The sequence below is a fragment of the Myxocyprinus asiaticus genome, chromosome 27 (genome assembly GCF_019703515.2).
Source record: "Myxocyprinus asiaticus isolate MX2 ecotype Aquarium Trade chromosome 27, UBuf_Myxa_2, whole genome shotgun sequence".
NCBI lineage: Eukaryota > Metazoa > Chordata > Actinopteri > Cypriniformes > Catostomidae > Myxocyprinus > Myxocyprinus asiaticus.
In genome coordinates, this window is record NC_059370.1 from 36,504,999 (window position 1) to 36,520,431 (window position 15,433).

Genomic DNA, 15,433 nt, shown 5'->3' on the forward strand with positions numbered 1-15,433 from the left:
CAACTATTTCATATGGAATAACAAGGACATATTATTTAAAAACAAATCTTTATTCTGTCATACTTGGTTCAAGGAAGGTATTCTTTTAGTAAGACAGTTAGTTAATTCCCATGGGTACTTGTTGTCATATACTGAATTTCTTCAGAAATTTCAATTACCAGTTAAACCAAGAGAATTTGCTATTGTTTTTGACGCAATTCCAAAGAGTGTGATGTTACTTTTGAAAAACTGTAACTCAGAAGAAATCAGCATGGTTAATCTTTGTGGAAACATTTTCATTGAAAATGTTGATGTTTTAAAACAACAGTGTAGCAATAAGATTATAAGGAATGCTCTTTGTTCTGTGTCTTTACCGGCAGCAAGATTTTTTTGGTCTTCTTTATTCGGTAATATCTCTTGGGTTAAAGCATGGAAACTGCCAAATAAGTTTTGTATCAATAACAAAGTTAAGGAAGTGTCTTACAAAATACTTCATAGAATTTATCCTGCTAAGCATGTTTTGAAAAGATTTAAGCTTAATATTTCGTATTCCTGTGATTTTTGTGGTCAAGAAAAAGAAACTATTTTGCATCTTTTTTTTCATTGTCTTTACTCAAGATTATTTTGGAAGGATTTGGAATTTTATATTAACAGAAAAATGGAGTGTATGATAGAAATTTGTATATTTGATGTACTTTTTTATACAGAAAAAGAAAATTTGAATAGTAAAGAACAACATATTATACATTTGTTTATTTTGTTAGGAAAATTCCATATACATAAAAAGAAGTGGGCTCAATGTAAACCACATTTTGCACATTTTATAAATTACTTTAAATTATATGTAAATCTCTTGGAACAAACAAAAAACAAAAAAGCACTGAAAACATGTAATGCTCTGAAAGCATTGAAATTTATGTAATTTTCTTCCTTTATTTTTTTTTTCTCTCTCTCTCTGGCAGTTAATATTAATTTGATTATGTGGATATGTAATACCTCTTGTTCTTGTGGCATTGAATCAATAAAGCATTAAAAAAATAAATAAATAAATAATAATAATAAAAAAAAATAAAAATAAAAAATAGACCATGGATTGAATGACTGCTATCGGATTGTAATTATTTATTTATTTATTTTTATAAAAATGAGTGCTATCAATTTTCATTTTCATTACAAATATTTTTCTGGAATACATGAATCCCTCACAACACAACACAAATAAATTAAATACATTTATGGTAAAGAAATGTACCATGGTGACTGTAGTTTCTGTCATAGTACCAGACATGTTTAACAGTAATCATTTAATATTAGCAAACGTTGTCATAAAAAGTAAATATTTTTTGAAAATTAAAAATTACACTGTTCAGTGTTGCAGGAGAACTCGTATTGATTTATTTAGGTTCTATAGTAGCAAATTAACTGTAATTTTGGAAGTATTTTGTAGGAAACTATGGTTACAATGTCAAATTCTTTTGAGGGCATCAATGAACCAGATAATATATATATATATATATATATATATATATATATATATATATTATTCACGGAGCAGGTGTAAAGATGTCGCTGTCCCTTTAAGAGACGCGGGGCGACTGAGCGGCGCGCATATGCAGCGGCTGTTTCCAGTAGCGTGTGTTATCACCGTTACATTGAGACATACAGACACAGGATCGGATGGGATTCCTCCTGATATTCAGCATCAGTCGTGTGGTCGGAATGGAGGTGCTGAATACTCTGTTAAAATAAGGAAAACTCCCCACAGAGATCAAGATGGTGTCGTGGATCATTTCGCGGATGGTGGTGTGAGTGTTTATGCGGCGCGCGCCTGTTTGTTGTGTGTTGCTGCGGATACATGGCGCTTTTCATTGTAAATGCACATTATTTTTAGTTATGTCCGTGAAATGCGTTACTATTGAAATTTAAGGGGATATAAAGATAGTGGCTACTCAGAATAATTAAATAAATAACTAAATTAATATAACAAAGCAATGACTTCATCTAGTCGATGGCTCCATTTGTGTTGCTTCTTGTGTTTTTCACCTGGAGCAAAATATGCATAAGATAGTAATTTCATTTACCAAGTACATCAATAGAAAATGTGAAATGTTTACATTTTGGGCAAGTTTAAGGTATTCCAGCTGTTATCCAGTCAATACACCCATGACATCATCTCTCATGTGCTTTGATGTCATCATATTCTTAGATCCTTTATATTAAATTTCAAATTGGGATCAGAGTCTTTTTGAGATTGGCTGCTGAGGGTTTATCAGTAATGAGGCCTACCTGCCCATCTGATTTGTTCTGTATGTGTGGGTCTCGGGTGGGTGCTTGATTGGGATTTACTTATTGTGTTATAGCTTGGTTCATTTGGATCTAGACCATTAGAAACAACCTTCAGTCTGTGCTGCATGAAATCATGGGGCTAGGATGTATGGATCATTATTGTGGTCTTGCTATATCTTATGGAATGCTCTTTGGAGTGGTGAGCAGATGCATTCTGGGAGACAGGCTTGTTGAAATGGGACAGAGGGCATGTGGTCTGCCACGCGCCATACTGCCTCGCTTTCGTCCTCTCACGATTCACTGTGCATTACACTGTGCACAGTCTACATGAACATGCAGATTTATAGAGACAAAATAAATGCACAATATACACAACCGTGGGTAAAAGCATGTGTTGAAAGGGATAGGTCAGCCAAAAAGAAAATTCTGTCTTACTTTACTCACCCTCATTTCGTTGCAGACCCGTGTAACTTTCATTCTTCCGTGGAACACAAAAGGAGACGTTCTGTAAAATGTTAGCCTCAGTCACCATTCAGTTTTATTGCATAGAACAAATGATGCAATGAAAGTGAATTGTGAGTGACGCTGTCAGTCCCTAACATTCTGCCTAACATCTCAAACATCTGTGTTCCATGTAAGAAAGAAAGTCATATGAGTTTGGATGGAACAACCGGAGGGAGAGTAAATAAAAGAATTGTCATTTTTGGGTGAACTATATCCCTCTAAGCCAGTGAACATGAAACAACAGTGACTGGGACGCATATGTAGCCAGATGATGTCTGCAGTGCATGCAGTGGGTAGGTGTGGTCTGTCCTGTATCCCGACAGCCTTTATTGGATCTTCCATTGAAGAATGTTTGGGATCTTGTCAAATCAGCACAAAATAGCACGTCTGTTTGTGTGTGTGTGTGTGTGTGTGTGTGTGTGTGTGTGTGTGTGTATGAGAGATGGAGAGGGAGAGCATGTCTGAGTGCATGGTGCACATGCAGTGCATCTTGTCTAATTTTGTGCCTTTGTGTGTAGATTCGTCTCCGTTCGCTCTAATTCCCTGTCATAAATGATTAACTTTTAATGGCTCTCAGTGTGTTTGCCTTCAATGGCACCATGAAACATGCTTGTGAGTAAAACAGGTCTAGTAATGTTTACTGCAGAGCTTTTTGGGATTTGCTTTTTTAACTAAAATGTACTGTTCTGAACATTTTGATCAGATATATTTTTATTGGTTTTAGAGATCGACCGGTAGTGGATTTTGCAGATACCGATAACTAAGGTGGTGGGAAAGGCTGACAACCAATTAGACAGACTATATATATATATATTTTTAAATCGATTCATAGAATGTTAAAAAAATTCACGAATACAATCCCAGATGCAGTTTTTTGTTCAACCAAAATCCCAATAATAACCAGAAAAAAAAAAGTGCGTAACGTGGGACTTTTAACTATAAACAAGCCAAAACAACCAGGACTCTTATTTTGAAATGACGGAGACTTGGCCCATTGCAATTGTCTATATTAAGTGTTAACCAGATTAAAGGGTTAGTGTACCCAAAAATGAAAATTCTCTGATCATTTACTCATCCTCATGCCATCCAAGATGTGTATGATTGTTTTTAATTTTTTTTTTTACTGAACACAAACAAAGATTTTTAGAAGAATATCTCAGCTCTGTAGGTCCATACAATGCAAGTGAATGGTGGGCAGAACTCTGAAGGACCAAATATCACATTAAAGGATTAGTTCACCCAAAAATGAAAACCCCCTCATGATTTACCTACCATTAAGCCATCCCAGATGTGTATGACTGTCTTTCTTCAGTAGAACCGAAGTGAACATTTTTATAAGCTGATTTCAGCTTAGTTTGTCCATACAATGCATACAAATGGGTGCCATCAGGCTGCTGGCTGTTTGACGGTCCAAAAGGCATATTTAGACAGCATAGAAGTAATCATGCGTCAAGCACTAGGAAGTGTTTCCATATAGGTCGGGGCACATTTCTATAAAGTCACATTTTTCTTTCCATGCCCTTGCTTTAATTTAGAACACTTGACCATCAAAATAAAAAAATATCCATTAAAGTTTGGATCAAAATGTGGATGAATATTTTCAATAAAAAAATATTTAGATACAGAAAATCCTCAAGAGGTGTCAGTGATTGTTATTATTTCATCACTGCCGCTGTTATACTGTAGAAACAAGTCGTTTTAACTGTAGAATCCTCCAGCGCTGGCCACAGAGAAACACTGAGGAATAATTATTTTAAAAAAAATATTGTCAACCATCGGCATAGATTTGTGACGACAACCGATAGTTTCAAAAGCAAGTATTGGCTCCGATTAATCGGTGACATATCGGTCTATCTCTAATTGGTTGTAACATCCATAAATTAATTTATCTGGCCAAATTTTTTCCTGTATCCCGTCCACCCCTAACATGTTAGAATGAAACTGGCAGCAATGTTGCCTCTTAAGTGTCTATATTTTCTACTTTAGCTTTAGGTAATGGTGCAAGTGAAATTGTATACGCTTAAATAAGTTGTGTAATGGTAAGTTGAACTTGTCTGCATCTTCTGGGCCAGGAAGCAAGCTTTCATCTTACAGTCTGATGGTCTTTTCTCCCTTCAGCCTGGCCTTCGGGACCCTCTATCCAGCCTATTCCTCCTATAAGGCTGTGAAGACGAAAAACGTCAAGGAGTATGTGAGTATTTGGCTTCAATTATCAAATTGTTTTACTCTTTTGTAAAGTTAACATAAACAGGATTGAAAATACTCATTCATTAAAGGCCATCAAATTTTATTTTAGGTTTGTAAATTAAGTGTAACATCTGCAACTCAGTTGATGTCTGAAAATAATATAGGAGACAGGTAGTTACCTAGTCAAAAAATATTTAATATATTAAAAAAATATTATGATAAAAGAAAATGGCTAATTTGCTTTTCCATAAGCTTGGGAAAGCCTTCTTTTTCCTCAGTGGCATTCAGTATAAACACACATAGATTATTCAGCTACATGTATGCATCTTTTTTTGTTTATTTTTAAGAAACCATATTTGTCTCTTAACACCCTTATGGTTGGATGAGTTCAGAGCATCAGTATTCTCCGGTTACTGATTGCTATAGAAACCACTAGGGCAGCAGTTGGCCATTTTTAGAGTTTTCCTTATCTTTACAAATAGGGGCACCTTTTATTCATTTTGATTTTTTTCATAACCCTTTGATCTGTTTTCTTGTGGAGCTGGATTTCATATGCTGCTTTAGATAGCAATAGTGTTATTTCATTTTGATAATTGCTTAAATGGATAATAATAATTTATTGTGAACAGATGGAGACCAAACTGGCTTGTGAGATGGCAATCACTCCACTGTTTTCTTTCATAAACAAGTCATGCATAATGCACAAGGCTATATTCAGTAAGAGCATGTGACCTGATATGTGCTGATGTCATGAGAGGTGTGTGTACACACATGCTTGACTATAACATCTGTGTGTGTTTTCATCCTCAGGTGAAATGGATGATGTACTGGATAGTATTTGCACTTTTTACAACAGCAGAGACGATCACGGATATGTTCCTCTCCTGGTGGGTGAACTGTTTACACAATATTTTAGGCTTTTTCCTAGATATTTAGTGCATTTCATTTATCACACATTGGGCAACGTTCTCATTTTAAAGAATAGATGTTTGCTACTATTTGAGTGAATCTTACTTAAACATGTCCTGGTCATACTTCACCCCAAATTCATTACAAAATAAAGACAAATTTACACTTTGCATGAAGAAGCTGGAACCTGTAGCATTAAGATTTTTGGCATTGTGACATTATTCTCATGTCAATTAAGCACATTTAACCCCCCATCCTCATTACCGTAATGCATTTAAAAAAAATTTGTATTCATGGTATTACCAAAAAGAATGTACTTTTCAGTGCAATTAATCATAATTTAACATATAATTATTTAAGTTACGTTAGAGTACATTGAGAGTTGTGGTGCTTATGTAACTGGTCCTGCTCGACCCGCTCTGAGCGGGATTAGAACCGGCATCTCTGGCATGGGAGGCTAAAGGCTACAGCCTCTAGCGTCAGTCTCTAGTGCACCTCTTGAGGCCAGAGTAGTGAGGTTTACACACACACTGTACAGCACGTACCAGCTGGCTACCCTTACACTTAATTATCATGAAAAAATTTACAATAAAAAAAAATCTTAATGGTACAAAAGCAGGTTACATTTTCATCATGCTAAATATATATTTTGGATGAAATATGACTTGGATATGTTCTTGACAGGCTTCATGAGATTCACCCATTTTATTAAGCTACTCAGTTATCCATGTACAAGTATTATGGTTATCCTCCCCAGTCAGACATGATTTTGCCTTCCCATTTTCCCAGGTTTCCATTTTACTTTGAGCTGAAGATTGCCTTTGTCATCTGGCTGTTGTCCCCGTACACCAAGGGATCCAGCGTGCTGTACCGCAAATTTGTGCATCCCATGCTCTCCAATAAGGAGAAGGTACAAATGAACGTGCCTAATTTTTTTGTAATAAAACATCTGTTGAGACAGAGTAATGGTTTTGTGTTGCATGTTGTTTGTTACAGGAAATTGATGAGTACATAACTCAAGCTAAAGACCGCAGTTATGAGACCATGATGCGGTTTGGGAAGAGAGGCCTCAATATCGCAGCCACTGCAGCAGTCACAGCTGCCACCAAGGTGAAATAAATGTCAGACAACACAGGTTTTACTAACAGGTGTTAGTGAATATGTGTGTTTATTAGATATCTTTTTATTTTTTTTATTTTTTTACTATTTTCAGGAGCAGTGGTGTTTGTGGTTTTGTAGAAAACTCTGTAAACATGAGATTGAAATGTGTCTATATACTTTTCCATTCCTTCACTTTTGTCCAACTCATCCATTTCAGTAATAGTTTTGTAAAGACATTAGCCCCTTTCACAAATGCAACCGAGTTGGAGGTGAGTGGAGTTAAATGTTTTCTACACTTTGAGTGCTTGTTTGCCATCTCTATTTCTTTGCGGTCCAGTGTTGTGGCAGTGTGTGGTCAATTTCCATTGTCTTCTCACCATATAACTTCAGATTTGAGTCGTGGAGCATTGTACACCATGAGATTTCCTTTATAGTCAGCTCTAAAATATAATTTTGTTTTCATATACAGTGCTAAATTTACTGGTATTTTTAAACGGGTCGTGTTCACACATGACCTCTAAACTGAAAATTAATTTAGTTTATTTTCTGGAAAAGGCTGTATGTGTGAAAGCGACTATTAATATAAAAACATTTAAGCAGAAGCCTTTAGATCAAAAGGTTTACAAGATCATGGGTAACATCAATTCATTCAAATGTGTCCAGAATTTTTACTGGTAGTGTGTTTGTGTATTGAAACCCTTCAGGGTCAGGGTGTGTTATCGGATAAGCTGCGGAGTTTCAGCATGCAGGATCTGACTCTGATTCAGAATGAAGACGAGCTGCAGCTGGACGGCACAGATGACACACACACCGCAGCAACGCTACCACGCACTAAAACATCCACGCGTACAGGTAACATACAGTACAACTACAGTCCGGTCTATACTTGCACACGGAAACAAACTTCACTGAACCCTCATACAGTACACACACCACAGACAAACAATGATTAAAAGTGAAAAAAATGATCATTTATAATAGTTTGTACTAGCCTGTTCAAACACACAGGCCAGGGTGTTTTTAGTGTGTGTGTGTGTGTGTGTGTGTGTGTGTGTGTGTGTGCTTGCTGACTCACTTATAGTGGCTCTGCAGACAGCCATTGTCTCAGCCTGTTTAAAATGCAGATGCTGATGTGACCAGCATATGATTCAACTGCCCACTGAGAGAGAGAGAGAGAGAGAGAGAGAGGTGAACATCTACTGCAGTTCTCAGCATTTAACCTCTTCACATGCAGTGTTGTCAGGACATTTACAAATCTCTAAAGGTCGTGACCCCTTCGAGGAAAAAAAGAAAAAGAAAAGAGCATTAGTTTGATTGGAATTGCATACTATCATATTATTTTACTGTTTCTCTAGGGCTGAATGATTTGGACAAAAAAACTAAAAAAAAACTCGAATTGCATTTATTTATTTTTTTATTTTGTGATTGCAATTTGAACAGCGATATGATTATTAAAATAAAAAAAAAAAAACAAGAAACTACAAAGTGTTTCCTTTTGAACAAAATTAAGTCATGGGCAAACATGCTGTACTGCCATTAGAAAAATTTTTCAAGAAAAGGTGTTCACACTTGAGTCCTCTTAATAAAACCCCCAGACTAAATAAATAATAAAAAAAAAAAAAACAGCAAAACATAGAGGGGAAAAAACAGATTCACATTTTCTTTACATTGTATCTGCTCACTGTTTTTTCACCTGTCCACTTTGTGATGGGGTCTAAGCCCACTTTTCATACTTACTTTTTTTTTAAACCCAGTAAAATTTTATTAAGTTAAGAAATTTGTACAGAAATAGATTTTTGTATATTTTTAACAACAATAATAATAATGATGATGAAGATAATAATAATCGTTGTTGTTCTTATTAAAGAGTACCATATTTATGTAGCTTCTTAACTTGCATGTGGCATTGCTACAGTATGTGGTGCAGTTAAACCCTTAAGCCTTTATTTTGACGGAAGCTTTTATTTTGAAGGAACACTGAAGGAAGACATTTCTGTTTGTGGTTGAGTTGGCAATGGCCTTGTAATGCAGAGAAATACTCTCTTCCACTTTTCTGTCCTCAAAAACCCGGTGTTATAGGGTTGCTTTAAATTTGGAAATAACTTTGCGGCCAAGCGTATTTGGAAGAACAATAATTTGCAATTAGTGATTCAAGATGCTTTAATCATAATGCATTATAATTTGTAACACTACAGAGAACAGAGCTGCGCAGATATAGTAAGCGCAGTGAACGCAGTCCTTGCGGTTTGATAATCGCATTACCTCATCTCGCGATTTCGGTTTTATTCCAATTAATTGTTTAGCCCTAAAAGTAACCCTTGAAAAGGGTTTTAATGAAGTCAGTTAAAGCTGAATTATGTCTTTTTTGCAATACTAGTGCCACCAAATGGAATTGCAAAAATAAACCTTGTTTTTTGAAAAACGGCTTTCTGGAGACGCCCCCCATCTGCCGTTGGTCAAACAAAGAGATAGTCCTGCCCCCAACTCACGCCATTGGTTGAGAAACGTTGTTGGGGCGTGTCTAAGCGGGTTGCTCTTAACAAACACAGGAATTTTCAAAGCACCAGAGAGAAAGAATGCTTACAGTTTTGAGAAAATTAACCAATACTTACTTATAGATGTCTCTGCATATTAAGCTGGGATAGGAGAAAGTACTGTATGTTAACACAGAAAAAGTTACATACTTAAGCTTTAAGAATCAGTTTGAGTTTTTATTAACAATGAATTTTTTATTCTTATTTGAGAGATAACAGGACAGCACTTGCTAAACCAAACATGCAGTGTAGTGAGGTCATGTTTCTTGTAACTGTATGAAATGTTTGTTGCATACTGCATGTTGTTTCACTTCGATTCATCAAAATGTATTAGACAGTATGATGTTATTGTGCAGTATGCAGTGAGCAGTTCACTATTATTCCATTACAAATACAGCCGATATTTTTGGAGTCAATCTGAGGGGTTTTGGTGCAGTCCAAGTAGCCCTATCGTAGCAAAAAAGACAAACCGTAGTTTTGTAATAGATTCCACAGAGGTGATGATTTCAATAATGAGATCAGTGGTGATTCTATTAGCCCACAGAGCGTGTTCATTGAATTACAGAGTGTCAAAGCATCATTGTGAATGGACAAGCAGAAGGCTCCACTAAAGGAGTCTTTGTGTTTTAGGCTTTGAATGAGGTCTTGAATGGGACTTGCAGGCTTTCAGTGCCAGAGAGACCTACACAAAACCTCTTCAAACCATTTCCTATCTTGAAACTAATAAAAAGTTTTAGGAATATGACTCATCCTTCAACTGCTCATATAGAGGGCAATATAAAGGGGGATAAAAGCATGTCAACGTTAGGATAAATGGTGTCAGCATGTGCTGTAGGGTAGAAGGAATTGCAAAGTCTCTAAGTCTATCCTTCATTACTGTTCTTCTCAGTTCGTGCCACGCCCATACTGGCTGATAACGAATCGCAGCACAGCCGGTCTGATGACCAATCAGATGGCAGGACTGAGCATTCAGACGAGGATGCAGCAGACAAGGCCCCCAAACGCACCGCAAGTGTCAGAGCAGCTAAGAAACCACCAGTTGCCAAGACCGAGGTACACTCTTTGTTTCTTTCATTAATCATAATCACACACTGACACTAAATAGGCATCAGACATTTATTCAGACTTTAAATATACAATGATTCAGGCAAGAGTGGATGGCTCTTTACTCAGGGATACTCCTGTACTTTTGTGTTCACTTTGTGTTGTGACAGTTGGTGCTGTTTTAGCATTTGTGTACTGTAAGAAAAATATTCAAAAAAGCAGAAAGGTTTTTTTTTTTAATTACCAGAACTCCATGCATTACTCCATCTCTTTCCCTTTCTTACAGAACAGTTCACACTTAAATGAAAATTGTCATTATTAAAAGAATAGTTCACCAAAAAATGAAAATTCTCTCATCATTTACTCTCCCTCATGCTATCCCAGATGTGTATGACTTTCTTTCTTCTGCAAAAGACAAAACATTTTTAAAAGAGTATCTCAGCTCTGTTGGTCCTCACAATGCAAGTGAATGGTGACCAGAACTTTGAAGGAAACATAGGAGTAATCCAAAAAGACTACAGTGGTTAAATTCATGTCTTTGAAGCGATATGATAGGTGTGGGTGAGAAAACAGATCAATATTTAAGTCATTTTTGACTGAAATCTACACCATTCCACATCTTGGTGTGGAAGTAACTTTTGCTTTGGAAATTGGAAATTGATTGTAAAAATAGGACTTGCATTGATCTGTTTTTCACCCACACCTATCATATTGCTTATAAAGGTATAGATGTAACCAGTGGAGTCGTATGGAATACTTTTATGCTGCCTTTATATGCTTTTTGGACCTTCTGAGATCTGGTCACCATTCACTTGAATTGTGAGGAACAACAGATCTGAGATATTCAAAAAATATTCATTGTGTTCTGCAGAAGAAAAAGTCATACACATCTGAGATGGCATGAGGGTGAGTAAATGATGGGAGATTTTTCATTTTTGGGTGAACTATCCCTTTAACTCACGCCCTTGTTGTTACAAAAACATGTATGAGATACTTAACAGGATGTTCACACTATTCTTTTTGTACAATGAAAGTGGATGGTGACTAGTAGCTTTTAAGCTTGAAAGAAGGCAAAAAAGTCCATGCACTGTATTTCAAGTCTTTTGAAACCATAAAAGAGATTGTGTGCGAAACGGACCAAAAAACAAAAACAAAAAATCAATGGTAACACTTTACAATAAGGTTCCATTTGTTAATATTAGTTAATGCAGTTAATAAAAATAAACATTTTCATTGTTAGTTCAGAGTACATTAACTAATTGTTAACATTGAAAAATGTATTAGTTGATGTTGAAATTAACATTAACCAAGATTAACAAATGCTGTACAAGTATTGTTCATTGTTAGTTCATGTTAAATAATGTTGCTAACTAATGTTGTTAACAAATGGAACCTTATTGTAAAGTGTTACCAAATCCACTGAAAATTTCAAACAACATGAGGGTGAGCAATGATGAAAGAATTTCTAATTTATTCATTTGATGGTTTTAGCCTAGATGTTTTATTTGTGGAAATAAATGATCATACCCACAATCCAGAGCTTACATTGTCACTAGAAATCTCACTTTTCTAAAATAATCTGTTACATCCACCTGTTTCAGTACAAATAAGAATGAGATGTATCTTTTTTTATGTGAAAATATATAAAAGATTTGTATCCAGAACTTTCCATGCCTGTGTGTGTTTGTGTGAGCATGTGCCTGCACCGAAATCTGCTCTTTTCTTCCAGTCGCTTGAGTAGGTCAGTGTATTGTTAAATGGTGTTAATAGGGGTTTTATGTACTCTCGTTCTCTTCCTTCTCTTTTGATTTTCTATTAATCTGGCCAGACCACCAAGACAGTGAAGAAACAGCCAAAGAAGAAAAGCACCACCACAGCCAGCAACAATGCTGAATCACCATGAGTCACACTGCATCCACCATCCCTGGACAACACATGCATACTCTTGTCTCAGTACTAACAACCAAACATTAGTGCTTTTTGCTTTTATAGATTCATACTGACACTTACAGATACACATAAGACGCATCACATGGGGCTGTTTTATCTTGTAGGTTTTAATGCAGTTTGTTAGTTTAGACAACAGGCTTCCATGTTCAGCAAGACCGTTCTCAAAGCTTCCCACCTCAAACCATTTATCTAATGTTTGTGTGTGCACTCCCGTGTGTGTGTGCTAACTAAGGCTGGGTCTTTAATATTAGTGGGCATCTCTGTAAAGCTTGAGACCAGAATGCAGATCCTGCACACATACATGAATGCAGAAACTCTTGTGGATCATTCCACTTGCCCTTAAAACCACAGATTCAATGCCCAAACTCCATGTTTTCTAATAGAGGCCGGTTCCCTTTTTTAGTATGTAGGACACACACTATGGGACAGACAAGAAACGAGAACAGGAAAAATAGTCTTTTTAAATGACAAAAGAATCTATGAAAGCTTTATTTTACACATGAGGACAGCTTCCATAGAGTTCTGGAGTTGCTCAGAGAGCTGCGAGCACAGTTCTATCCTTAGTCTGGGTCATTGTACATCAGACACCCTTCAGTTTGTTTGAGTATTTATGCGTGGAGAGGTCAGATCTCTACTGGAAAATACAAACACTCGAAAGGCTCTTGGCGTTAGAAGCCTGAGCTGGAAATATCAATACTCAATGCTCATAAGTTGTTTCTTGTTATGGCAGTATTGCTGAATTTAACCATTAGAATGTCATTCAATGCTTTTGAGGTTTTCATGTAACCTAATGTTACCTCTGCACATTTTGGATATTACAGCATCATATAAATATCAATTCAAAATATGTTATTACAGCATATCAGATTAGTGGCAAATCAGATATCTGGTGTCATCTGGTGTTTTGGTGGAGCAAAAGATGGAAACAGACATCGCATGCTGGCCAGTAAAGGACAAGATCACTCTGTTATCTGCCTCTGCATACTGCCTGATTCACTTTGCCCTGGGTTTCATGGTTTGTTCATGCTGTTTTCAGTGTCCTAATGATAGAGTCACTCTGTGAAAGCATCTCTGTTACCCCAGAATTTCACACTTTTTAGTAAACTGTTTCTATGTAAGGGTTGTTGTGGCCTGCAGATATTACTCAACATTCATCTCTGCATATTCAATATTAATTTGTACAGTAAGTACTAAGGTTCTGAACTCGGACAGGTTTAACATAAATCAAAGAGGTGAAATAACATCAACTGAGAGTTAAAACCATCTTGGTGTCAACCATCTTAAAGGTGCTTTTAGAAATGATGTAGGCCCAGAACAAATAATTTCTTACTTTCTGAGCTGGTCCACTTTAAAATTAAATCTTCAAAAGTTTTTTTTTTTATTTTATTTTTTTTTTATTACAGTTTTTATTTACATTTGAAGTATTGCCTATTCAACCCTGTGATCCTGGTTCATTGAATACAACATATAGCCCTAAATCCAAATGTGGGCAGATGTGTCTCCCAGCACAGCATGTTCAGGACTGAAGGATTTAGGGTTTGGTACTGATTTGTGGCATTTTTATATGCAATACAACTAAGAGCTGGTAGGGGGCGCTGTTTTACAAGAAAATAATTTGAGTTTAAGACTCAAATGTTTGACACATGGCGCTCTAATGTCTCTTGTCAAACTGTTAATTAGTTGAAATTAAATGAAAAATGTTTATTTGTATAATACCATTGACTGTACAAATTATATGCCTTACTACAATGGGCTTTTTAACTTATTCATATTTCTTTCTGGAAGTTTACATTTAATTTGTCACTTCTACATAGGATTGGACGGACAGAAATGTGTTAATTTCTTGTATAAAGTGGTATTTGTTTTGTGCATATTGGTGCAAGAGTGTTTTAATTTACAATATTTTGTCTATTCTCTCTGTGTTTCTTTTATTTTGTAGAGAAAATAAATGTGATTGGTCTTAAATGGTAGAAAAGGGGACAGTTGTGTACGAGAATAATTGAGTTACATTAGTTACATTAGATTCAGCCTAGCAGATGCATGTTATATGAATCCATGGTTTATAAATAACAGGCATCAAGTCAATACACACTGCTGTCTTAAAAACTTTTCATGATTTCAATTCAGTCTGATTGTCAACTATTTGACATATTTCCTTTATCTCAGTCTCCTGAGTAATTTCATTTCTTTCGTATTAAGACAAACTTTTTTATTTGAAGTTTTCTTTTTAATTAAATTCTAGTGTGGTTGATGCTTACCAACCCACACAAAATATGTCAAGTCAGTCTCACTCATTCTTGCCTTTGTTATACATACATTGTTGTTCGCTTCTTTCCCCCCATTTGTTCAGTATTTCTTATTTGCGTAATCAAATATGACAATAATTGTAGCCTTTTTTAATTCACCAGGGCTTGAGTCATACATGGCAAATTGGATATATTTAGTTTCTTATTGTCTGTAGTTTGTTTGAAATGGCTATTATTGCATATACAGTTTTAAACTATGAGAGAATATATTGTTTGTGCCAGTTCTCAATACTCTTAATGTATTCAAAGAATGAAAAGAGATCGAGTCTCAAGATTGCTGCTAAGTGTGTACTAACTGACCATCAATTATTATTCAATAAAAATGCAATTACAACATCCCCGATTGATTGTCCATTTAATTGCTCTTCATTTAACTGGGAATTTTTATCTGGCAAGCCATTTGTTGTACTTTCACTTGTTGCACCAGTGCGTGTCATGAATGGAGGGTATGTTGGCCTGCTGTGCTGATCTGCAACGAATTTGTTAGTTTGATTGGCGACATTTCCCAATCCCCAATTTCCCATCTTCCCATAATTTCCTGTCTTCTCTCTCTATTATAATCTGGGGAAAATAATGACAAAAGGTTCTTTTGGGTTAAGAAATGCCATTTGGCTCTGTGAATGCGTTAATGCA

General features: G+C 35.8%; 1 protein-coding gene across 1 annotated transcript; it reads left to right on the forward strand.

Moving 5' to 3' along the window:
• The first annotated feature begins 1,586 nt into the window (after window positions 1-1,586).
• Window positions 1,587-15,132, forward strand: LOC127418320 (receptor expression-enhancing protein 2). The gene is made up of 8 exons (XM_051658867.1): window positions 1,587-1,784; window positions 4,888-4,960; window positions 5,767-5,843; window positions 6,655-6,775; window positions 6,862-6,975; window positions 7,671-7,818; window positions 10,390-10,553; window positions 12,373-15,132. The coding sequence occupies exons 1-8, from the start codon at window positions 1,753-1,755 to the stop codon at window positions 12,445-12,447; spliced, it is 804 nt and encodes a 267-aa protein (XP_051514827.1). The 5' UTR covers window positions 1,587-1,752; the 3' UTR covers window positions 12,448-15,132.
• Window positions 15,133-15,433: the final 301 nt, after the last annotated feature.